Source organism: Cetorhinus maximus, chromosome 5, assembly GCF_964194155.1.
Source record: "Cetorhinus maximus chromosome 5, sCetMax3.hap1.1, whole genome shotgun sequence".
NCBI classification, from domain to species: domain Eukaryota; kingdom Metazoa; phylum Chordata; class Chondrichthyes; order Lamniformes; family Cetorhinidae; genus Cetorhinus; species Cetorhinus maximus.
In genome coordinates this window covers 166,967,810-166,993,750 of record NC_135883.1, presented here as the reverse complement: position 1 = coordinate 166,993,750, position 25,941 = coordinate 166,967,810, and the positions used below count along the sequence as shown (strand labels likewise).

The window sequence follows — 25,941 nt, the reverse complement described above, 5'->3', positions numbered from 1 at the left end:
TACAGGGTTACAGAGAAAAAGCAGGGGACTGACATCAGGTGAAGAGCAGGTACAGGCACGACAGGTTGAATGGTCTCTTTCTGTGCTTTAAACATTCTATGATTCAATGTCAGTTCTGGAGTAGTGACATCAGAGTCATGGTAATCTAGCAGTTAAGGCACAGGACCAGCAACCCAGAGGTCCCAGTCCCAATCCCAGCATGCCAAGTCAAGGACTGGCATTACAACAAACTAACCATGGAAGCTGTCAAAATGTCATAAAATTCAACTATTCTATAAGGGAAGCTGCCTTCTCTGGCCTACATGCCAGTCCAGATTCACACTATGTAGAGGAAGACAATAAATAGTCTTTCAGAGTCACCTACATCCTAAAAAAAATTTTAAAAGGACACTATTTACCCCATTGAAATTTGTAGCACCATTCTTCCCCAGATACAAATGCTATTTCCAGCCTTGCTTGCAACTGATTTCTACAATGGGAAGGCACTAAAGTTTGTGGAGCTCCTCATTTAGAAATGATTTAAGCTGCTTATCTCCAACATAAAACACTCTTCATCCATACCCAAAAATTTCTGAATGACAAGCAGAGCTGTTGATCTCTTTCTGAACTGGTCTGTAGACAATCTACCTGCAGGAACAGTTGTAAGCATGAGAATAAAAGGGGAGGCCAGCAGGGGAAAGGAGAGGCTGTGAGAGGGAAGAGAGAGAGAATGGAGAAGCCGCCAGGGTGGGGGCGGTGCGGTGGAATACAGCATATGGACTGTAGCGGTTCAAGAAGGCAGCTCACCACCACCTTCTCAAGGGCAATTAAGGATGGACAATAAATTTTGGCATAGCCAGCAACACCGGCATCCCATGAATGAATAAATTTTAAAAAGCATGGGGTCAGTATGCTGGTCAACTTTTAATTTAAATTCATCAACTCTAAAATAAGACCAGATCAATAAATTAGAAGAAAATCTAAAAGCAATTTGAGAATTTTATCACATAATTATAGTGTTGAATTAATCAGATCCATGGGACATAAAAAAGCAATAGAGGTGCCATTATACTACTGGGTGTTTTCTATAGGCCACCAACTAGTTAGAAAGATACAGAGGAAAGATTTTGCAAGAAAATTATAGACAGGTGTAAAAGCTACTTATAATGGAGAACTTTAATTATCCTAGTATAGCTTGGGATAGTCATAGTGCAAAGGGCAGAGAGGGGAAAGAGTTTCTGAAATTGTTCTGGTGAATTGTCTAGATCTGTATGTTTCCATCCCAATGAGGAAGGAGGCTTGCTGGAACTGTTCTAGAGAATGAGGTGGGTCAAGTGGATCAGGGGTCAGTAGGGGAAGGTTTAGAAGATAGCGATCATAGTATCATAGGGTTTAGGTTGGCTATGGGAAAGCACAAGGAGCAATTCAGAGTGAAACAATTATTTCGCTAATTTCACCAATTTTGATGGGATGAGAATGGATCTAGCCCAGGGCAACTGGAATCAAATAATGGCAAGCAAAACTGACAGAACAATGAGCTCTTTAAAGGGAAGGTGGTTCAGTGCAGTCATGGTACATTCCTAAGAGGGGGAAAGGTAGGGTAAACAAATCTAGAGCTCACTGGATGGCAAAAGAGATAGATAGTAAGATGAAGCACAAAAAGGGTGCATATGTCAGAGGCCAGGTTGCTAATACAAGTGAGAACCAGACTGAATATAGAAAGGTCAGAGGAGAAGTGAAAAAGCAAAATCAGATGCCAAGGGACAATATGAAAAGAGACTGGCAGGTAACATGGAAGGCATTCCCAAAGTCTTCCATATGCATATAACAGTGGGACTGATTAGGGACCAAAAATTGAATTTACAGCTGTGCCCTCTGCCTCCAGGTGAGGTACTCAAACAGTACTTTGCATCTGTCTTTACTAAGGAGGATGCTGCCAAAAGTTATAGTGAAAGAGGAGGTAGTTGAGACACTAGATGGGCAAAAAATTGAAGAGGAGGAGGCTGACTGTACCCAAATTTGATAAATCACCAGGACCCGATCAGTTGCATCCAAGGATACACGAGGAAATAAAGACGGAAACTGCAGAGGCACTGGCTATAATTTTTCAATCCTTCTTAGATATAGGGTGCCAGAGGATGGAGAACTGCAAATATTACGCCCTTGTTCAAAAAGGCATACAAGGATAAATCCAGCAACTACAGGCCAGTCAGTCCAAGTTTAGTAATGGGAAATTTTTAGAAACAATAATCCAAGACAAAATTAACAGTCACTTAGACAAGTGTGGATTAATTAAGGAAAGCCAGTTTAGACATAAGGGCAAATTGTGTTTAACTTGGAGTTTTTTAATGACGTGACAGATGAGGGTAATATGGTGGTATACGTGCACAAATTATTGAAAGTGGTAGGCAGGTTGAGAAAGCAGTTAATACGACATATGGGATCCTGAGTTTCAAAAATAGAGGCATGGAGTACAAAAGCAAGGAAGCTATGAAGAACATTTATAAAACCTAGTTCGACCTCCAAGCTAACCACATGACTTAACTCCCTCATCCCTGCAGCCATTCTTGTGAATCTCTAATGTCTTTGCATCCTTCCTAAAGTGTGGCACCCCCAGCATTAGAGGAGCTAGGGGTTGACCTCTCAGAAGAGAAGCTGAAAAAGATTTGATAAAGATGTTCAAAATCATTGACGATCTGGACAGAATAGATCGGGAAAAACTGTTCCCACTGGTGAAAGAGCGGAGAACCAGAGGACACCGATTTGAGGTGAATGGCAAAGAAACAAAAGCAACAGGAAGAAAAACTTTTGTTCAGCGAGTGGTTAGGATCTGGAATTCACCTCCCGAGTGTGTGGTGGAGGTAGATTCAATCACAGCTTTAAAAAAAATTATTGTCTGAGAAAAAAGAATGCGCTGGACTAAAGGGAGAAGGCATGAAAGTGCCAACACAGACATGACAGGCTGAATGGCCTCCATCTACGCCATTACTATTCTGTGATTCTGGATGGTGAGCTGAAGAGAAAAGATTTGAAGGTCTACAGATAAATGGCAGGGGAGTGGGTTGAGCCAAGTAGCTCCTGCAGGGTCCAGGAATGGACGGAGCAGGCCGAATGTCTATGCTGTAACCATTCTGTAACTCAATGATTCTATGATTCAAAAATATATCATCCATGGGAAAATGTGCAAAGAATTCCCAAATGACTCTTCCTACCTGTGGGCAGCAGCTGATTTCTAATCATTCCTTCCTAACAACTCAAAACACAATCGGGGGTTGGGGGGGGTGGGGGGGGCTCCACAACACAAAAATTTCCTAGGAGAATCTTACACCATCAGGTTATAACATCAGTGCCTTTTTTGGTGAAATTTAAATAAATATTGTATTACATAAAGTAACTACAGTAGTCCACTGCATTTCATTTTCATTAAAAAGCACCAGGCAAAACTGTAAATCAGTTACATCAGGAGTTTCAACCAACACCCGGCCATACTCTGCAGTTCCAGGTTGTTTGTGCCCAGTGGGTTGTGCTGGTTATAGCGTCACCACTTCAGTTGTTCTGGTTCAGAGTAGAAATCAGATCCTGACTCCCATCTGCGCCAGATACTCTCACCTTTCAGTTTCTCTTCAAGATCATCCGGTAACTCCAGCTCCTCCATTCTGCCCATCTCTGTTTGCTGCATGGCATCATTTTTGATTGAAATTGCTGCAGAGCTTGCAAGATCTGGAGAAACTTCTTTCTTGGCTTTCTTTGACTGGGAGGTAGATGATCCAGAGGAGATCAAGCCAGTGCTGCCAGGCTGGGAGATGTATTCAATGTTGGTTAATGCACCAGGGAGGTTATCCTGATCCAGCCCTTTCCTCTTCAAGCAGTGTTTGGTATAAACATGGGAGCACTCCAGGTCATTCAGGTAGGCCGATGGGCAAAAGGGGCTGAGGAACTGAAGCAGCTTCTGCGCAAGTTCTGCTGGTACAGTCAACTGAATCAACTCGCTCTCATCCATTACCAAAATCTGCAGAAGGAAAGCAACATGAACTCAGAAAAATTTCAGGTAATTGTTCACACATTTATAATTTTAAAGAAGACATGTTGATTTTTCTATCATTATATGCCACCTCACCACAACCATCTTCCTTTGAACTAAAAAGCTAGTTTCAGTAATACTGGTCATGAAACTTCAGGATTGTCATTAAAAACCCATTTGATTCACTAAGGTGCTTTAGGGAAGGAAATCTGCTGTTCTTAATTTGGTCTGGCCCACATGTAACTCTAAATCTACAGCAACAGGATTGCCTCTCAACTGCCTTCCAAAATGGCCTAACAAACCACTCAGCTGTATTAAAACTGCAATGTAAAACTACAATACAGATCTGTGAAAGTACCTTTACCACATGGACTGCAATTGTTCAAAAAAGGCAGCATACCACCACCATCTGAAAAGCAATTAGGGATGGGCAATAAGTGCTTCCCTTGCCAGTGGCACACAGATCCTGAGAGTGAAACGAAACAGCCTCAGAATTCCTGAATTTATTTTTTTTAGTGGGAGGGCAGGAAGAGTGGGAGGGCAGGAAGAGTGCACACAAGAGAGTGTGAGAGTATGAGAGAGAGAGTCAAGAGAATGTATAATGGGGGATCGAGAAATGGCAGAGAAGCTAAATGATTACTTTATGTCTGTCTTCACTGAGGAAGATACAAGAAATTTCCCAGAATTAGAGATCCAAGGGATTAGGGAGAATGAGGAATTGAAGGAAATTAGTATTCGCAAGAAGGTTGTGTTGGAGAAATTAATGGGTCTGAAGGTTGGTAAGTCCCTGGGGCCTGATATTCTACATCCCAGAGTGTTGAAAAAGGTAGCTATGGAGATAGTGGATGCATTGGTGACCATCTTCCAAAATTCTATAGATTCTGGAATGGGTCCTACAGATTGGAAGGTAGTAAATGTCACCCTACTGATTAAGAAGGGAGGGAGAGAGAAAACAAAGAATTGTAGACCAGTTAGCTTTACATGGGTAGCAGGGAAAATGCTAGAATCTATTATAAAGGACGTAATAAATGGACACTTGGATAATAATGATCTGATTGGACATAGTCAACATAGATTTATGAATGGGAAATAATGTCTGACAAGCCTATCGGAGATTTTTTGAGGGTGTTAATAACAGAATTGATAGAGGGGAGTCGGTGGACATAGCATACGTTGATTTTCCGAAGGCTTTTGACTAAATCACCCACAGGAAGTTGGTTAACAAAAATTAAAACACATGGGGTAGGAGGCAATAGCTGGCATGAATTAAGGATTGGCTAACAGGCAAAAAACAGAGAGTAGGAATAAACAGGTCATTCTCACATTGGCAGGTTGTGACTAGTGGGGCACTGTAAGATTCAATTCCTGGGCCCCAGCTGTTTACAATGTATATCAATGATTTTGATGTGGGGACCAAATGTAATATTTCCAAGTTCGTGGATGACAAAGATGGGTGGGAATGTGTGCTGGGAGGAAGATGCAAAGTAGCTTCAAGAGGATTTGGACAGGCAGGGTGAGCGGGCAAGAACATGGAAAATGGAATATTAATTGGAAAAATGTGATGTTATCCACTTTAGTAGCAGCAACAGATGTGCAGAGTATTTCCTAAATGGTAAGAGATCAAAAAGTGTAGATGTACAAAGGGACCAGGGGTATCTTCCTCAATAAGTCACTGAAAGCTAACATGCAGGTGCAGCAAACAATTAGGAAGGCAAATGGTATGTTAGCCTTTATCGCAAGAGGGTTTGAGTATAGGAGTAGTGAAGTCTTGCCTCAATTGTATAGAACTATGGTTAGCCGCACCTGGAGCACTGTGCGCAGTTCTGGTCCCCTTACTTTAGGGAGGATATTGTTGCACTCCCTCTACGGCAATAAAGGTTCAACAGACTTGTTCCCAGGATGGGGGGACTGTCCTATGAAGAAAGATTGGGAAAACTGGGCCTGTCTTCTCTAGAGTTTCGAAGAATGAGAGGTGATCGTGTTGAAACCTATAAAATAGTTAAAGGGATAGGACAGGGTAGATGCAGGTAAGATGGGGGAATCTAGAATTTCAAAATAAGGGGGAAGCTACTTAGGACCGTGATGGGGAGAAATCTTTTTACTCACAGGGTTGTGAATATTTGGAATTCTCAACCCCAGAGGGCTGTGGAAGCTCAGTCATTGAGTATGTTTAAAGTAGAGATTGACAGATTTCTAAATACCAATGACATAAAGGGATACAGAGATAGTGTGGGAAAAGGGCATTAAAATGGCTGGTCAGCCATGATTGTACTGAATGGCAGAGCAGGCTCGACTGACTGAATGACCTACTCCTGTTCCTGTGTTCCTAGAATGTGAGTGAGAGAGAGAGAGAGTGAATGTGTGTCTGGCTCACTCACCATCTCAGGATTCTCACTCACCCTCATCCCCACACACCAACATATATTCGCATCCACCCACACAGTGGGTGAGTGAGTGAGCACCCTGAGACTGAGTGAGAGCCGGACACACACACGTTCACCTTCTCACACTCTAATGGTCACCATCATTAATTACTCTGTTCTTTTAATATTATCAATATATCGCTTTGGCACTGTTTTATTTTGCTCAACAAGTTGTTTCTTTTCTCCATACTCAACTTTTTTTTTAATTCATGTATCTTTCTGAAATTTGCTTGGTGAGAAAAATGGAAATGCGGGCCCCCATGCACAAAGGTTAGACAATCCTGGGTTACAGAATTAGGCTTGATTGCCTATGTTGCACAGCTGAATATTCTACCATCATCATTGAACAGGCTCACTTTGAAAAGAAACAGTGAGCACTCATGAATTCACAATCCAATACAAAGAAGCACCTTCAGAAAAGGATGGCAAAATGTGGGGGTGGGTGGGGAAGCGTTAGTGGAAGACGACAACAGGCACAGGGCTGCAAAACTAATATGATCACAACAGCCTGTTGCATTTTTTTTCATATCAGAATAACATTATGCCAGGAAAGAGGCTGTATTGCAGCAGAACGACATTATACACGCACAGCCAAACCTTGCATCTCTAACCATGCATCTCTGACCTGATCTTCCAGGTTCTGCCTGATGATATCAACAGCCTCCTGCTGCTGCTTAGGTTCCAACTTCTTGATGAAGAAAAGCACCTCCCACCATTCTGAGCGGCTAAGAGTAGAGGAATCCTCAGAAATGCTCTCCGATAGATAAGGCAGGGAGTACAATCCACCAGGCGGCTTATGGAAAAACGTCTGAGCAACTAGAAAACAAAATTTTTAAAATATGATGTGATGCGCCCACCAGTTTTGAAATAAATAATGGATTCTCTTGAGATTCTCATTTCACCGGCATCAGCAATGCTTTCTTTGAAAACCAGTGCTTGAAATAGGTGAATTCATTTTCAAAATTATGAAGGGAACTCAACAGTAATTCAAGGCAACTGTGCAAAAAGGTTCAAATATGGAGGAACACAAAGAATAAATCTGAAGCAAGATTAATGGACTGGCAGAACTGTGTCACCCAGAGAATAACAGAGATCTAGAATAAGCAGACCCAATAAAACAGAGAGGGTAAGTTGGATTCAAACAGCAACTAGATGTGTTTCAGGGATGAGAACAGTATGGAAAATAAACTTATACTAATACAATGTTTTACCAGTATTTTGGACATCTCAAGCAGCTTCACAACCAATAAATTACTTTTTGCCGTGATCATTATGTAGGCAAATGTGACAACTAATTTGCACACTGAATGTTCGGCTAATGTTCACCATGCTTTAAGTAGTATGTGAATGCATTAGAGAAGGCACAGAAAAGATTTCCAAGAGTGGTACCAGAGACTTCAGCTACATGGGGCATTTTGGAAAAGCTGGGCTGTTCTCCTTAGAGAAGTTGAGCAGAGATTTCATAGAGGTGTTCAAAATCATCAGTGATCTGGACAGAGTAGATAGGGAGAAATTGTTCCCACTGCTGGGAGGATCAAGAACCAGAGAACACCAATTTAAGATAATTGACAAAAGTAATAGGACATGGGAAAAAACTTTTTTACACAACAAATGTTTAGGGTCTGGAATGCAGCAGCAAATGTTTAGGGTCTGGAATGCACTGCCTGAGAGTGTGGTGGAAGCAGGTACAATCATGACTTTCAAAAGAGAACTAGATAATTATCCAAAAAGAAAAACTTGCAGGGCCACAGGACAGTAGCAGAGGAGCTAATCTTGCAGAAAGCCAAGCCAAATAACCTCCCTTTCCATACTCATTCTATGATTCTACCTTCTCAGGGATGGTTGTAGGAGAAATGGTGGTCTAAACATGTCCTTCTTTGAAAGCAGCTTAGGATCTCTTACATGCGCCCAAATGTGTCATCAAAAGACAGCAACTCCAACAATGCAGCATTCCTTCATTACTGAAATGGACTATCTGTCTATGTTAAGTGCTCAAACTTGAAATGGGGTTTGACCCACAATCATCTGACTCAAAAGCAAAAGCATTTTCTAATAAGCCAAGCCGAGAATTTGAAGACAGTCCAGTGAAAGTGAAATCTATCAAACAGACAGGTTTGTTAGTCCTAAGTTCCTAAAGCAGATGGTGTCCAATTTGTAATGACTGCAGTTTCAGGCGTCGTGGTGTAGTTGTGCCCAAGATTCCTTTCGCAATCATTTCACCAATAATTTAAACAGTTATTGACTTTAGACTGGCATACTTTTTCAAAATGCTTTGCTATTTTTGCTCTGCTCCCTCCTTGCTGGATATCAAGTACACTTCACTGCCACTTCCAAATGGTTGCACTTCATATGAAAACCTTGACTGTGGCAAGTTATGCCATCATGGTAACAAAACATCTTGAAGTCCAATCCTGACCTCACCTGACATTTATAGAAGTGCTTTAAGAGTAGCTCAATGCATAGGCACTGGAGAATCTCATGCTGATAGCTCAAGGCCTGCCACACCCCTAACTGGGATTAACTCAGGTCAGATAACAGATAGAACAAGATAGTTTACTGGTTTGTTTGGATCAACCACTCGCTGAAGAAAATATATAGCGAGTGGACTTGAGCTTCTGCTCTTTCTCATTATCTCCTATACAATATATTATTTCTGAGCCAGAAGAGAAGACAGCCAACTACTAGTCCTATGGATAATAGAACTTTAATTGGCTCCTAGGTGGTGGTCAGTAGTTGCACATGTTAAGGACTGAATAATGCATTCACTTGGGTCTCAAGTTAAGATTTCACTTATTTATTCATTTGACACTTTCATCACCATAGGAGCCCAAAACAGATGTGGGTGTCAAAGGAAACAATCACATGTCATATTGGAATGGGAAGGAATTTGAAGTTATGGGGTGAAAATCAGTAAACTTTAGAACAATGATGCAGTTAGAGTAAAGTACGGTACAATATTACTTATTAGACTGAGGTATTATGTTGCCTTCAAGAAGGTCCGAAAAAAGATAGTGGCCAATCCCAGGAACAAAAGCTATGAGATAATGTTTAGGAAATTAGGTTTGATCCTGTTGAGGGAGAAGACAGAGGTAACTTCATCACAAAAACAAAAATACCTGGAAAAACTCAGCAGGTCTGGCAGCATCTGCGGAGAGGGACATTGTTAACGTTTCGAGTCTGAATGACCCTTCAACAGAACTAAGTAAAAAATTTTTTTACTTAGTTCTGTTGAAGAGTCATACGGACTCGAAACATTAACTGTGTCCCTCTCCGCAGATGCTGCCAGACCTGCTGAGTTTTTCCAGGTATTTTTGTTTTTGTTTTAGATTTCCAGCATCCGCAGTTTTTTGCTTTTATCATAGAGGTAACCTCATGCAAGTTGTGAAGAAAATTGCTAAAATTAATCCAAACAAAGTACTCACATTGACAAAGTGCTTAAAAACTAGTACAACTTTAAATTTTTTTAAAAATAATTCAACACTAAACAGTGTAAATGGGCTCAAACCTGTTTAGATATGTTCCTGCAGAAAGAACATTAGAACATAAGAAGTAGGAGCAGTAGGCCAATTGGCCCTTCCAGCCTGCTCTGCCATTCAGGGTTGATCTTCTACCTCAACTCCACCTTCCAACATTACCTCCATATCCCTCAATTCCCTTAGTATCCAAAAATCTATCAACCTCTATTTTGAATATAATCAAAGACTGAGAATTCCAAGGATTCCCAATCCTTTAGGTGAAGAAATTTCTCCCCATCTAATCTTAAATGGCTGATCCCTTATACTGACACTGTGACCCTAATGCTCTAGATTTCCGCAGCCAGGGGGAAACATTTTTTCAGCATTTACCCTGTTAAGCCTGTTAAGAATTTTGTGGGTTTCATTGAGATCACTTCTCATTCTTCCGAAAATCAAAAAATATTGGCCTAAACATCTCAATCTCTCTTCAAAAGTCCCCCCATCCCAGGAACCAGTCTACTGAACCTTTGCTGGGCTTCCTCAAGGACAAGTATTTACGTCCTTCGTTAAGCAGAACAAATTACACACAATGCTCCAGGTATAGTCTCACCAATGCCCTGTATAATTGTAGCAAAACTTCTTCACACTCCAATTTCTTTGTAACAAAAGCTAACATACCATCAGCCTTCCTAATTGTATGCTATACCTGCACTGTTAACTTTCTGTGATTCATGTACAAGGACACCTAGGTCCTCTCAATGCACACATTTCCCAGTCTTTCACCATTCAAAAATATTCTGCTTTTTTATTTTTGTTACCAAAGTTGATAACTTCAAACTTCGTCACATTGTATTCAATCTGCTATCTTCACACTCACTCACACAACTTGTCTATATCCTTCTGCCTCTGCATCCTCCTCACCCCTTACTTTCCCACCTAACTTGATATCATCAGGAAACTTGGATACGTTACGCTCAGTTCCCTCATCGAAGTCATTAATACGGAGTGTAAATAGCTAACGCCCAAGTTCTAATTCTTGCCGCAAGTCACAGCTTGCTAACACAAAAATGCCCCAATCACTCCTAGCCTGTTTTCTGACCAATATTCAATCCATATTAATATACTGTCCCCAATGCTACTTTGTGCAATAGACTATGTGGCAGAAAAGCAGTGTGTTAGAATTGGCAACAAAAAAAAAATCAGGCAAGCTGACTTGAGTTATAAATGGCATTTCCATGTGGTTAGGAGCTTTTTCTCTTCCTGTGCTAATTACAGATGTACAATTGCAACTGTGTCAAAAGACATTTGACTACAGTGAAACCTACTGATCCTTTAACAAAACACTGCAACTGACCTTACTATACACTTAAAGCATTGAAAGCTAGTCTCGGTAATATTGACCATGAAGCCATTGTCGATTGTCATAAAAACTAATGTCCTTTAGAGAAGGAAATCTGCTGTCCTTACCTGGTCTGGGCTACATGTGACTCCAGACCCACAGCAATGTGGTTGAACCTGAAGTGACCTAGCATGCTATTCAGTTGTATCACTTCACAATGAAAAGGAATGAAACTGGGCAGAACACCCAGTATTGACCAAGGCACCGGAAATGACAAAGACACACCTGTGGACCCTGCAAAGAAGTTGGCAGAGCTATCACACAGACTCCTTACAAACCATGTCCCAGACACCACATTCACCATCCCTGTCCCACCGGCAGGACAGACCCACCAAAGGTGGCGACACAGTGGTATACAGTCGGGAGGGTGTTGCCCTGGGAGTCCTCAACATCGACTGTGGACCCCATAAATTCTAATGGCTTCCGGTAAAACATGGACAAGGAAACCTCCTGCTGGTTACCACCTACCGTCCTCCCTCAGCTGATGAATCAGGTGAATCGAACACCACTTGGAGGAAGCAGAGGGTGGCAAGGGCGCAGAATGTACTCTGGGTCGGGGGCTTCAATGTCCATCACCAAGAATGGCTTGGTACCAACACTACTGACCGAGCTGGCCGAGTCCTAAAGGACATAGTTGCTAGACTGGGTCTGCGGCAGGTGGTGAGGGAACCAACAAGAGGAAAAATTCTACTTGAACTCGTTCTCCTTAATCTATCTGTCGCAAATGCATCTGTCCATGACATCATCAACAGGAGTGACTACCGCAATGCCCTTGTGGAGACAAAGCTCTGTCTTCAAATTGAGGATACCCTCCATCATGTTGTGTGGCACCGTGCCAAATGGGACAGATTTCGAACAAGTTAACAACTCAAAACTGGGGCATCCATGAAGTGCTGTGAGCCATCAACAGCAGCAGAACTGTACACAACCACAATCTGTAACCTCATGGTCTGGCATGTCCCCCACTCTACCATTACCATCAAATCGGGGGATCAACCCTGGTTCAATGAAGAGTGCAGGAGGGCATGCCAGGAGCAGCATCAGGCATGCCTAAAAATGAGGTGTCAACCTGGTGAAGCTACAGTACAGGACTACTTGCATGTCAAGCAGCATGCGATATGCAGAGCTAAGCGATCCCAACAACAAACAGATCAGATCTAAGCTCTGCAGTCCTGCCACATCCAGTCGTGCATGATGGTGGACAATTAAACAACTCACTGGAGGCAGGGGCTCCACAAATATCCCCATCCTCAATGAGGGGTGAGCCCAGGATATCAGTGCAAAAGACAGTGCAAAATTTGCAACCAATTTCAGCCAGAAGTGTTAAGTGGATGATCCATCTCAGCCTCCACCTATGATTCCCCATAATATAGGTGCCAGTCTTCAGACAGTATGATTCACACCACCTGATAGAAAGAAACAGCTGAATACACTAGATGCTGCAAAGGCTCAGCCGACAGTAGCACTGAAGACTGAGAAAGGTTGGGCAGGCTAGGCTTGTATCTTTTTTTCATTCGTTCATGCAATGGAGGCATCCATTATTGCCCATCCCTAACTGCCCTTGAGAACTGAATGGCCATTTCAGAAGGCATTTAAAGATCAACTACATTGCTGTTAGTCTGGAGTCACATGTAGGACTGCAGGCTTCCTTCCCTAAAGGACATGAGTGAACCAAATGGGTTTTTACGACAATCGATAATGGTTTCATGGCCATCATTAGGCTTTTAATTCCAGATATTTTATTGAATTTAATCCGAACCCAGGTACCCAGAGCATTACCATGGGTCTCTGCATTACTAGTCCAGTGACAATACCACCATGCCACCGCCACCTCCTCCACTGGAATCTAGAAGATTAAGAGGCGGCTTGATTGAAACATATAAGATCCTGAGGTGACTTGACAGGGTGGATGTGGAGAGGATGTTTCCTCTTGTGGGAGAATCCAGAACTGAGGGTCACGGTTTAAAAATAAGGGGTCGCTCATTTAAGACAGAGATGAGGAGAAATCTTTTTCTTTCAAAGGGTCATGAGTCTTTGGAACTCTATTCCTCCAAAAGGCAGTGGAAGCAGAGTCTTTGAATACTTTTAAGGCAGAGGTTGATAGATTCTTGATAAGCAACAAGGTGAAAGGTTATCGTGTAGATGGGAATGTGGAGTTGAGGTTACAATCAGCTCAACCATGATCTTATTGAAAGGCAGAGCAGGCTCATAGAAACATAGAAAATAGGAGGAGTAGGCCATTCGGCCCTTTGAGCCTGCTCCACCATTCATTATGATCGTGGCTGATCATCCAACTCATGGCTCCCTCTTTCTCTCCATATCCTTTGATCCCTTTAGCCCTAAGAGCTATATCTAACTCCTTCTTGAAAACATACAATGTTTTGGCCTCAACTACTTTAAGTGGGAGTGAATTCACAGGCTCATCACTCTCTGGGTGAAGAAATTTCTCATCTCAGTCCTAAATGGTCTACCTCGTATCCTCAGACTCTGACCCCTGGTTCTGGACTCCCCCACCATCAGTAACATCCTTCCTGCATCTATCCTGTCGAGTCCTGTTAGAATTTTATGGGTTTCTATGAGATCTCCCTAATTCTTCTCAACTCCAACGAATATAATCCTAAGCAATTCAATCTCTTCTCATATGTCAGTCCCGCCATCCCAGGAATCAGTCTGGTTAAACTTCGCTGCACTCCTTCTATAGCAAGAACATCCTTCCTCAGATAAGGAAACCTAAACTGCACACAATATTCCAGGTGTGGTCTCACCAAGGCCCTGTATAATTGCAGCAAGACATCCCCGCTTTTGTATTCAAATCCTCTCGCTATGAAGGCCAACATACCATTTGCCTTCTTTATTGCCTGCTGCACCTGCATACTTACCTCCAGCGACTGGTGTATAAGGACACCCAGGTCTCGTTGCACATTCCCCTCTCAATTTATAGCCAATCAGATAATAATCTGCCTTCCTGTTTTTGATACCAAAGTGGATAATCTCACATTTATCCACATTATACTGCATCTGCCATGCATTTGCCCACTCATTCAGCTTGTCCAAATCACATTGAAGCATCTCTGCACCCTCCTCACAGCTCACCCTTCCACCCAGCTTTGTGTCATCTGCAAATTTGGAGATGTTACATTTAGTTCCTTCATCTAAATCATTAATATATATTATGAGTAGCTGGGGTCCCAGCGCCAATCCTGTCTGCCAACCAGTTTTCTATCCATCTCAATAGACTACCCCCAATCTCATGCGCTTTAATTTTACTCGCTAATCTCTTATGTGGGATTTTGTCAAAAGCCTTCTGAAAGTCCAAATAAACCACATCCACTGGCTCTGCCTCATCAACTCTACTAGCTACATTCTCGAAAAATTCCAGTAGATTTGTCAAGCATAATTTCCCTTTCATAAATCCATGCTGACTCTGTCCGATTCTACCACTGTTTTCCAAGTTCTCAGCTATTAAATCTTTTATAATGGACTCTAGAATTTTCCCCACTACCGACATCAGGCTGATTGGTCTATAATTCCCTGTTTTCTCTCTGCCTCCCTTTTTAAATAGCGGGGTTACATTAGCTACCCTCCAATCTGTAGGAATTGTTCCAGAGTCTATAGAATCTCGGAAGATGACCACCAATGCATCCACTATTTCTAGGGCCACTTCCTTAAGTACTCTGGGATGTAGATTATCAGGCCCCGGGGGTTTATCAGCCTTCAATCTCATCAATTTCCCCAACACCATTTCCCTAATAATACTGATTTCTTTCAGTTCCTCCCTCTTGCTAAGCCCTGTGTTCCCCAACATTTCTGGTATGTTATTTGTGCCCTCCTTTGTGAAGACAGACCAAAGTATGTATTTAGTTAGTCAGCCATTTCTTTGTTCCCCATTATAAATTCCCCTGTTTCTGACTCTTAGCATACCTGCTCGAGGGGCCGAGTGGCCTACTCTTGCTCGTAACTCGTATGTTCATACATAACCACATGGAGCGGGTGAGATGATTAGCATACTTTAGATGCAGTTAAGGGAGAAAGAAATATGTGGTGAAATGCAGTAACGCGAGAGGGACTTGAGTGGATCACAAGCAGCAACATAGACCAGGCAGGCTGTGTTTGTGTGCTGTAAAACGTATGGTCCTGGACCAGACCCCCAAGGTTTTGGTAAGATCCGTTAGGGACCAGTAAGGTTTTGTCTAAAGCAAACAAAGTTTAAGATTCTAGGCACATACTAAGAAAATAAAGCCACAGGATTCCACGTTTTTCTTTACAAAGTCAGAAAGATAAAGCAATTTACAATATCTATCTTATTCTCTTTACATTCAGGTTTAATATGAGGTACATGTGAATTAACGGGGAAAGTGTGGTCGAATATGCCATCCTGGACAATAAATGGCAAATGTAACCCAGACAGATGCCACAGATTTCTCAGCAACCCACTCAGACATCAGTAAACACTGAGTTAACAAATCTCGTTGAAACTCTGCCTATTTCATGAGGGATTTCAGTCTTCACCTTTGAAGATCTAACCTCTGAATTCCAGCCAAAAGTCACTCCAACTGAGACTGCCTCAATGACTGCTCACCTCCCAGCGTTTCAATCTCATCTCCCGAGACTCTGTTCTCCTGGATTCCCGGGTCTGCAGTTTCACAGTTTTTCACGTTATACTCCACTTCCCAGATCTTTGCCCACACACTTAATTTATCTATATTCTTCTGTAGCCTCCTTATGCCCTCTTCACAGTTCATTTTCCTACCTATCTTTGTATCGGCTGCAAATTTAGCAACCATCCCATCCATCCCTTCATCCAAGTCATTAATGTAACTTTGGTAATAATTTTGGCAAAAAGTTGAGGCCCCAGCACTGATCCCTGTGGCACATCACTCATTACATCTTGCCAACCAGAAATTGACCCACTTATGCCTACTCACTGTTTCCTGTTAGCTAGCCAATCCATGCCAATATGTTACCCCCTACATCATGAGCTTTTATTTTCCGCAATAACCTTTGACGTGGCACATAATCAAATGCTTTTCGGAAATCTAAGGACAGTACATACACTGGTTCCCCTTTACCATAGCACATGTGACTTTTTCAAAGAGCTCTAATAAATTGGTTGAACATGATTTCCCTCTCACAAAACCATTTTGACACTGCCTGATTACCTTGAATTTTTCTAAATGCCCTGCTATAATGTCTTTAATAATAGCTTCTAACATTTTCCCTATGACATATTAAGCTAAGTGGCCTGTAGTTTCCTGCTTTCTGTCTCCCTTTTTGAATAAAGGAGTTACATTCGCTATTTTCCAATCTAATGGACCTTTCCCGAATCTAGGGAATGTTGGAAAATTAAAACCAATCTATCTCAAACTATCTCAGCAGCCACTTCCTTTAAGACACTAGGGTGAAGTCCATCAGGACCCAAGGGCTTGTTAGCCTGCAGCTCCAACAATTTGGACAGTATAACTTCTTTGGTGATTGTAATTTTTTGGAGTTTCTCCCTTCCTTTCAATTACCTGATTTACAGCCATTTCTGGGATGCTACTTGCACACTCTATCGTGAAGACCAATGCAAAAAACCTGTTCAATTCATCTGCCATCTCCTTATTTTCCATTATTAACTCCCCAGACTCATTTTCTATAAGACCAACACTCACTTTGTTTACTCTTTTCTTTTTAAAATATCTATAGAAACTCTTATATCTGTCCTTATATTTCCAGCCAGTTTTCTCTCGTACTCTAATTTGTCCCTGCTCATTAATTTTTTAGACATTCCTTGTTGTTTTTTTATATCCTGTCCAATCTTCTAACCAGGGAAAGAGTAGGGCCATTAAGGGACCAAGGGAGCAATCTATGGTTGGAGCCAGAGGACATCGCTAGAGTGTTGAATAAATACCTCACATCCGTCTTCACCCAAGAGAATGAGGATGAAGGTATCGAACTCGGGGAGAGAGACTGTGAGGTTCTTAAGCAAATTGATATAGGGAGTGACAAGGTATTGGAAGGCTTAAAAGTGGACAAATCTCCAGGTCCGGATGATTTGTGTCCCAGACTGCTGAGAGGGGCAAGGGAGGAGATCGCAGGGGCTCTGACCCAAATTTTTAATTCCTCTCTAGCCATGGGGGAGGTGCCAGAGGATTGGAGAACAGCTAATGTGGTTCCGCTATTTAGGAACGGTTGTAGAGATAAGCCAGGGAATTACAGGCCAGTGAGTTTCACATCAGTGGTAGAGAAACTATTGGAGAAAATTCTGAAAGAGAGAATCTATCTCCACTTGGAGAGGCAAGGTTTGATCAGGGATAGTCAGCATGGCTTTGTCAGAGGGAGGTCATGCCTAACAAATTTGACTGAATTTTTTGAAGATGTAACCAGGGGTGTAGATGATGGTCGTGCAGTTGATGTAGTTTATATGGATTTCAGCAAAGCCTTTGACAAGGTCCCACATGGGAGACTTAAGACCATAAGACATAGGAGCAGAAATTAGGCCATTCGGCCCATCGAGTCTGCTCCGCCATTCAATCATGGCTGTTAAGTTTCTCAACCCCATTCTCCCGCCTTCTCCCCGTAACCTTTGATCCCCTTACCAATCAAGAACCTATCTATCTCGGTCTTAAATACATTCAATGACCTGGCCTCCACAGCCTTCTGTGGCAATGAATTCCATAGATTCACCACTCTCTAGCTAAAGAAGTTTCTTATAAAGAAGGCAAATGCACATGGGACACAGGGTAATTTGATAAGGTGCATTCAAAATTGGCTTAGTTGTAGGAGACAGAGGGTGATGACAGAAGGATGCTTTAGTGACTGGAAGTCAGTGTCCATTGGCGTACCACAGGGATCTGTGCTGGGTCCCCTATTATTCATCATTTATATAAACGACATAGATGACTATGTGGGGGCTAGGATTAGTAAGTTTGCGGATGACACAAAAATTGGCCGGATGGTTAACAGTGAGGTTGAGTGTCTTGGGCTACAGGAAGATATGGATGGGATGGTCAAATGGGCAGATAAGTGACTGATGGAATTTAACCCTGAAAAGTGTGAGGTGATACAATTTGGAAGGAGTAATTTGACAAGTATTCAATGAATGGCATGACACTAGGAAGTTCTGAGGAACAAAGGGACCTTGGCGTGTGTGTCCATAGATCTCTGAAGGCAGTTAGTGGGTGATGAAAAAGGCATATGGGACACTTGCCTTTATCAATCGAGCCATAAATTACAAAAGTAGGGAGGTCATGTTGGAGTTGTATAGAACCTTGGTGAGGCCACAGCTGGAGTACTGTGTGCAGTTCTGGTTGCCACATTATAGGAAGGATGTGATTGCACTGGAGGGGATGCAGAGGAGATTCACCAGGATGTTGCCTGGGATGAAACATTTAAGTTATGAAGAGAGCTTGGATAGCCATGGGTTGTTTTCATTGGAGCAGAGAAGACCGAGGGGCGATCTGATCGCGGTGTACAAGATTATGAGGGGCATGGACAGGGTGGATAGGGAGCAGCTGTTCCCCTTAGTTGAAGAGTCAGTCACAAGGGGAGATAAGTTCAAGGTGAGGGGCAGGGGGTTTAGGGGGGGATGTGAGGAAAAGCTTTTTTACCCAGAGGGTGGTGACGGTTTGGAATGCGCTGCCTGGGAGGCTGGTGGAGGCGGGTTGCCTCACATCCTTTAAAAGGTACCTGGATGAGCACTTGGCACGTCATAACATGCAAGGCTATGGGCCAAGTGCTGGTAAATGGGATTAGGTAGGCAGGTCAGGTGTTTCTCACGTGTAGGTGCAGACTCGACTCAATGGGCTGAAGGGCCTCTTCTGCACTGTCTGAATCTGTGATTCTGACCTGCCACTCATCTTTGCGCAATTGCATATTTTTTCTTTAGGTTTGATATTATCTTTAACTTTTTTAGTGAATCACGATGGTGGATCCTCCCCTTGGAATTTTTCTTTCTAGTTGGGATGTATGTATTCTGTGTATTTTCAATATCCCCTTAAATATCTGCCACTGCATCTCTGTTGACATATCTCTTAAGCTAATTTGCCAGTTCACTTTAGCTCACTCTGCTTTCATGCCCTCATAATTGTCCTTATTTAACTTTAAAATTCTAAGCAAAAATAAAAATAAAAATACCTGGAAAAACTCAGCAGGTCTGGCAGCATCTGCGGAGAGGAACACAGTTAACGTTTCGAGTCCGTATGGCTCTTCTTAGACCCACTTTTCACTCCCGCAAAGTGAATGTGGAATTCATAGTATCATCGCTGCTACCTAGGGGATTCTTCATTATGTGATTTCTATCCAACCGCTTCTAAATCCTGGTTTCCTGAACTTAGGTCATCCCTCTCTATTGTGCTAATAACATTATTAATTAATAGAGCCACCCTCCACTTTTGTCTAGCTTCCTGTCCTTTCTACATGTCACGTATCCTTCAATATTCAGGTCCCAATCTGTCATCCTGCAGCCATGTCTCTGGTAATGGCTATCAGATCATACTTATTTATTTCTATTTACACCATCAGTTCATCTGTTTTGTTTCAAATGCAATGTGTATCCAGATACAGAGCCTTTAGATTTGTCATTCTATTATTTATTGTAACCGCTAGCCTTTTCTGCCAATTTACTCTTAGATTTGTACTCTCTGTGCCTTCCTGTCACAGTCCATTTATCATTTCCCATTGTATACCTTTCTCTCTTGCCTTGTCTCTGCTCTTTGATTTACCACATCTTCCCAAATTTGATCTCTTACCCCCACTGTTTAGTTTAAAACCCTCTCAGTTCCACATTTGCACCACTCCGGTTGTTTTGTGAATGAAGATGCCAGTTTTAGAAGTAAAGTGTTAGAACGTCCTATGTTTTTCACCACTATGTGATTCACCACTTGCCCCACATCAGCTGACCTCAGCTGGAGCTAGCAACAGGGATTTTACAATTAACCCACAGTTCCTGTGCCTTTTGGTTAGCCAATGACTCCTGCTGGGAGCTATGTTCACAGGTTATGCCCAGTGAGAACAAGAGCAGCTTCAGCTGCATTTCCCTCCAAAATTCAATCACCACCAACAAACACAATCTCTTTGGGCTCTCATAAGAAATGGCCACTTATGCAAGTGCTGCAGCTCCCCTTGGTACATTATCTCAGGGTAAGTCATGTCTTATCTGGTTTTATCTGTTTACACAGTTACCTGTTGTTAGTTTAAGGTTTTCAGCCAGTGAAGAAGCTTTCTCCTGCGATTCCTTCTCCACCTGCCCACTTGATCCATCCCCAATGATCTCAATCATGTGCCAGTGTACCCAATATGTTCTGTTCAACTGGTGCCAGAAAACCTAAAAATAAAGAGGAATAGAGTTTAATAAATTGAGAATCAAAATCCAGTCATTTCTCCTCCCGCCTCATACAACACCAACACCACTCCCTCACCACACCTCAAAAAAGGCAAGGAATCCTGTGGCAAGTAATTCATCTCCTGACTCCCCAAAGCCTGTCCACTATCGACAAGGCACAATTCAGGAGTGTGATGGAATACTCTCCAATTGCCTGGATGAGCGCAGCTCCCACAACACTCAAGAAGCTTGACACCATCCAGGTCAAAGCAGCCCACTTGATTCACACCCCATTCACCACCTTAAACATTCACTCCCTCCACCACCAATGCACAGTAGCAGCAGTGTGTACCATCTACAAGATCCACTGCAGGAACTCACCAAGCCTCTTTCAGCAGCATCGTCCAAACTCACGACTACTATCATCTAGAAGGACAAGGACAGCAGATAGATGGGAACACCACCACCTGCTAGTTCCCCTCCAAGCTACTCACCATCCTGACTTGGAAATATATCTTCGTTCCTTCACTGTCGCTGGACAGCACTCCCAAACAGCACTATGGGTGTACCTACACCACATGGACTGCAGCAGTTCAAGGCAGCGGCTCACTCTCTTCTTGACCTTCTCAAGGGCAATTAGGGATGGGCAATAAATACTGGCGAAGCCTTCGACACCCAAATCCCATGAATGAATAAAAATACTGCTTGGGGTATCAGGACAGAAGAATTAAAAACAGCCAAGTCCTGGCAACCCAATTTCTTAACCTCTCACTAAGGTTAAATCAGCATTAGAATGGTACAAATTAGATGAAACCCTCCTGTTTCTAATGCCCCCTTCTCTCCTAGAGCTGGCATTGCAGTACAATCTGTCTCAAACCTAATGACTACCTCCATTAAAAGAGACAGCACCTTGCAGTCGCTTCAATTTGGTGTTTGGATCTCAGTCCAAAAGCTCAGATATGTTTTATTGTCGTAGCTTCTGTAGATTCTATCCATATGTAGACACTTATGAGTCAGAAAAAACTGAATCTTCAGAGTAAGTCATTGACTAACTGGTATAATACAGCCATTCACAAATAAATTAATCACTTAATTAATAAGTAGAGGGAATCTAGACCAGAATCAGGGGATTATTGTTCTTAGAATTTAGCAATTATAGTAGAAATCTAGCCCTAGGGAACGTATAGTTATAAAGGAGTCAATAGGCAGTTATTAGATTTAAATTAATTTATTAAATAGTTCTAGAAATGGCAGTTGCTGGGGTGAAGTGCTTCACTTGTGGGATGTGGGAAATCTGTGATGCTTCAAGTGTCTCAGACAACTACATCTGCAGGAAGTGTACCCAATTGCAGCCCCTCACAGACCGCATGGATCGGTTGGAGCAGCAGTTGGATGCACTTAGGAGCATTCAGGTGGCGGAAAGCGTCATTGATAGGAGTTTTGGAGACGTGGTCACACCCAAGGTACAGACAGATAGATGGGTGACCACTAGAAGGGGCAGGCAGTCAGTGCAGAAATCCCCTGTGGCTGTCCCCCTCTCTAACAGGTGTACCATTTTGGATACTGTTGAGGGATGGCCTATCAGGGGAAAACAACAGCAGTAGCCAGAGCAGTGGCACCACGGCTGTCTCTGTTGTTCAGCAGGAGGGGTCAAAGCACAGAAGAGCAATTGTCATAGGGGACTCTATAGTCAGGGGCTCAGAAAGGCGTTTCTGTGGTCATGAAAGAGACACCAGGATGGTATGTTGCCTCCCTGGTGCCAGGGTCCAGGATGTCTCTGATCGGGTACGGGACATTCTGAAGGGGGAGGGAGAACAGCCAGAGGTCGTGGTACACATTGGTACTAACGACATAGGCAGGAAGAGTGATGAGGTCCTGCAGCGGGAGTTCAGGGAGTTAGGCAGAAAGTTTAAAAAACAGGACCTCTAGGGTTGTAATCTCAGGATTACTCCCTGTGCCACGTGCCAGTGAGGCTAGAAGTAGGAAGATAGTGCAGCTGAACACGTGGCTGAACAGATGGTGTAAGAGGGAGGGTTTCCGATATCTGGATCAGTGGGATCTCTTCCGGGGCAGGTGGGACCTGTACAAGAAGGACGGGTTGCATCTAAATGGGATGGGCACCAATATCCTGGCTGCGAGGTTTGCTAGTGTCACTCAGGAGGGTTTAAACTAGTATGGCAGGGGGGTGGGAACCAGAGCAATAGGTCAGCAGGTGAAATAAGTGACAGGGAACCAGTGAATATGGTCAGTAGGACTAAGAGGAAGGGCAGGCAGGGAGAAATTACTGAACACAGTGGGACTGGGGGTCTGAAATGCATTTGTTTCAATGCGAGAAGTATAACAGGCAAGGCAGATGAGCTTAGAGCTCGGATTAGTACTTGGGACTATGATGTTATTGCTATTACAGAGACTTTGTTGAAGGATGGACAAGATTGGCAGATAAACGTTCCAGAATTTAGATGTTTCAGGCAGGATAGAGAGGGATGTAGAAGAGGAGGGGGAGTTGCACTGCTGGTTAAGGGGAATATCACAGCTGTACGACAAGAGGACACCTCGGTGGGCTCATGCAGCGAGGCAATATGGGTAGAGCTCCGGAATAGGAAGGGTGCAGTCACAATGTTGGGGGTTTACTATAGGCCTCCCAACTGCTGGCGGGAGATGGAGGAACAGTTATGCAGGCAGATTTTGGAAAGATGTAAAAGCAATAGGGTTGTTGTGGTGGGTGATTTTAACTTTTCCTATATTGACTGGGAATCACTTAGTGCTAGGGGTTTGAATGGTGCAGAATTTGTAAGGTGCATCCAGGAGGGCTTCCTGAGACAATATGTAGATAGTCCAACTAGGGAAGGGGCAATACTGGACCTGGTATTAGGGAATGAACCCGGCCAGGTGGTCGAAGTTTCAGTAGGGGAGCATTTCGGGAAAAGTGACCATAATTCAGTAAGTTTCAAGGTACTGGTGGATAAGGATAACAGGAGTCCTCGGGTTAAGGTGCTTAATTGGGGGAAGGCTAATTATAACAATATTAGGCAGGAACTGAGGAATCTAGACTGGAGGCAGATGTTTGAGGACAAATCAAGAACTGACATGTGGGGCTTTCAAACGTCAGTTGATAAGAATTCAGGACCGGCATGTTCCTGCTAGGATGAAGGATAAGCATGGCAAGTTTCAGGAACCTTGGATAACGAAGGATATTGTGAGATTAGTCAAAAAGAAAAGGGAAGCATTCATAAGGGCTAGAAGGCTGGGAACAGATGAAGCCCGTGGAGAATATAAAGAAAGTAGGAAGAAACTTAAGCAAGGAGTAAGGAGGGCTAAAAGGGGTCATGAAAAGTCATTGGCAACCAGGATTAAGGAAAATCCCAAGTCCTTTTATACATATGTAAAAAGCAAGAGGGTACCCAGGGATAGGGTAGGCCCACTCAGGGACAGAGGTGGGAATCTGTGTGTGGAGTCAGAAGAAATGGGAGAGATACTAAATGAATACTTCTCATCAGTATTCACCAAAGTGAAGAACTTAGCGGTCAAATTGTCTAGGGAAGAGTGTGTAGATAGCCTGGATCATGTTGAGATCAAAAAAGAGGAGGTGTTACATGTCTTGAAGAATATTAAGGTGGATAAGTCCCCCAGGGCCAGATGGGATCTACCCCAGAGTCCTGAGGGAGGCAAGGGAGGAGATTGCTGGGGCCTTGACAGAAATCCTTGTATCCTCACTGGCTACGGGTGAGGTCCCAGAGGAGTGGAGAATGGCCAATGTTGTTCCATTGTTTAAGAAGGGTAGCAGGGATAATCCAGGAAATTACAGGCCGGTGAGACTTACATCAGTGGTAGGGAAATTATTGGAGAAGATTCTTCATGACAGGATTTACCTCCATTTGGAAGCAAATGGGCGTATTAGTGAGAGGCAGCATGGTTTTGTGAAGGGGAGGTCATGTCTCACTAACTTGATTGAGTTTTTCGAGGAAGTGACAAAGATGATCGACGATGGAAGGGCAGTGGATGTTATATACATGGATTTCAGTAAGGGCTTTGACAAGGTCCCTCATGGCAGACTGGTACAGAAGGCAAAGTCGCATGGGATCAGAGGTGAGCTGGCAAGATGGATACAGAATTGGCTAGAAGACAGAGGGTAGCAGTGGAAGGGTGCTTTTCTGAATGGAGAGCTGTGACTAGTGGTGTTCCGCAGGGATCAGTGCTGGGACCTTTGCTGTTTGTAGTATACGTAAATGATTTGGAGGAAAATGTAATTGGGCTAATTAGTAAGTTTGCAGACAACACTAAGGTTGGAGGAGTTGCAGATAATGAAGGGGATTGTCAAAGGATACAACGGGATATAGATCGGTTGGAGACTTGGGCGGAGAAATGGCAGATGGAGTTTAATCCAGACAAATGCGAGGTAATGCATTTTGGAAGGTCTAACACAGGCAGGAATTATACAGTAAATGGCAGAACCCTTAAGTGCATCGACGGGCAGCGGGATCTGGGTGTACAAGTCCACAGGTCACTGAAAGTGGCAACGCAGGTGGATAAGGTAGTCAGGAAGGCATATGGCATGCTTGCCTTCATTGGCAGGGGTATTGAGTATAAAAGCTGGGAAGTCATGCTGCAGCTGTATAGAACCTTGGTTAGTCCACACTTGGAATATTGCGTGCAATTCTGGTCGCCACATTACCAGAAGGATATGGAGGCGTTGGAGAGGGTGCAGAGGAGGTTTACCAGGATGCTGCCTGGTCTGGAGGTTATTAGCTATGAGGAGAGGTTGGAGAAACTCGGATTGTTCTCACTAGAGCGACGGAGATTGAGGGGCGACTTGATAGAAGTTTACAAAATTATGAGTGGCATGGACAGAATAGATAGTCAGAAGCTTTTTCCCAGGATGGAAGAGTCAATTACTTGGGGACATAGATTTAAGGTGAGAGGTGAAAACTATAGAGGAGATGTGCGGAGCAAGTTTTTTACACAGAGGGTAGTGAGTGTCTGGAATTCGCTGCCAGAGGAGGTGGTGGAAGCAGGTACGATAGTGGTGTTTAAGAGGCAGCTTGTCAAATACATGAATAGGATGGGAATAGGGGGATACGGACCCCGGAAGTACAAAATGTTTTAGCTGACGGGCAATATGATCAGCGCAGGCTTGGAGGGCCGAAGGGCCTGTTCCTGTGCTGTACTTTTCTTTGTTCTTTGTTCTAGAAGAGAAATTCTTACAACTTAATCCCTCCTTTTTTCAGTTAACTATCCCTTGGCAAGTCTTTATTACTACACATACTCAAAATTAAATAAATGCACTATAGCTGAGACATTTTCCCAACTAATTTTAAGGCATTTAAACTAGCCCAGTCAGTGTCACCTACATTACAAGAACAAAT

The 25,941-nt window shown here is 43.1% G+C and overlaps 1 protein-coding gene across 4 annotated transcripts in view; it reads right to left on the bottom strand.

The window, feature by feature from the left end:
• Nucleotides 1-25,941, bottom strand: part of cul9 (cullin 9) — a 318,678-nt gene that overhangs the window by 180,395 nt on the left and 112,342 nt on the right. For all 4 annotated transcript variants that reach the window (XM_078542786.1, XM_078542788.1, XM_078542787.1 and 1 more), the window contains 3 exons: nt 20,440-20,581; nt 7,049-7,239; nt 3,589-3,988 (listed from right to left, as the gene is read on the bottom strand). In XM_078542786.1, the coding sequence (XP_078398912.1) occupies nt 3,589-3,988; nt 7,049-7,239; nt 20,440-20,581 (733 nt within the window). The remainder of the gene's footprint in view (nt 1-3,588; nt 3,989-7,048; nt 7,240-20,439; nt 20,582-25,941) is intronic.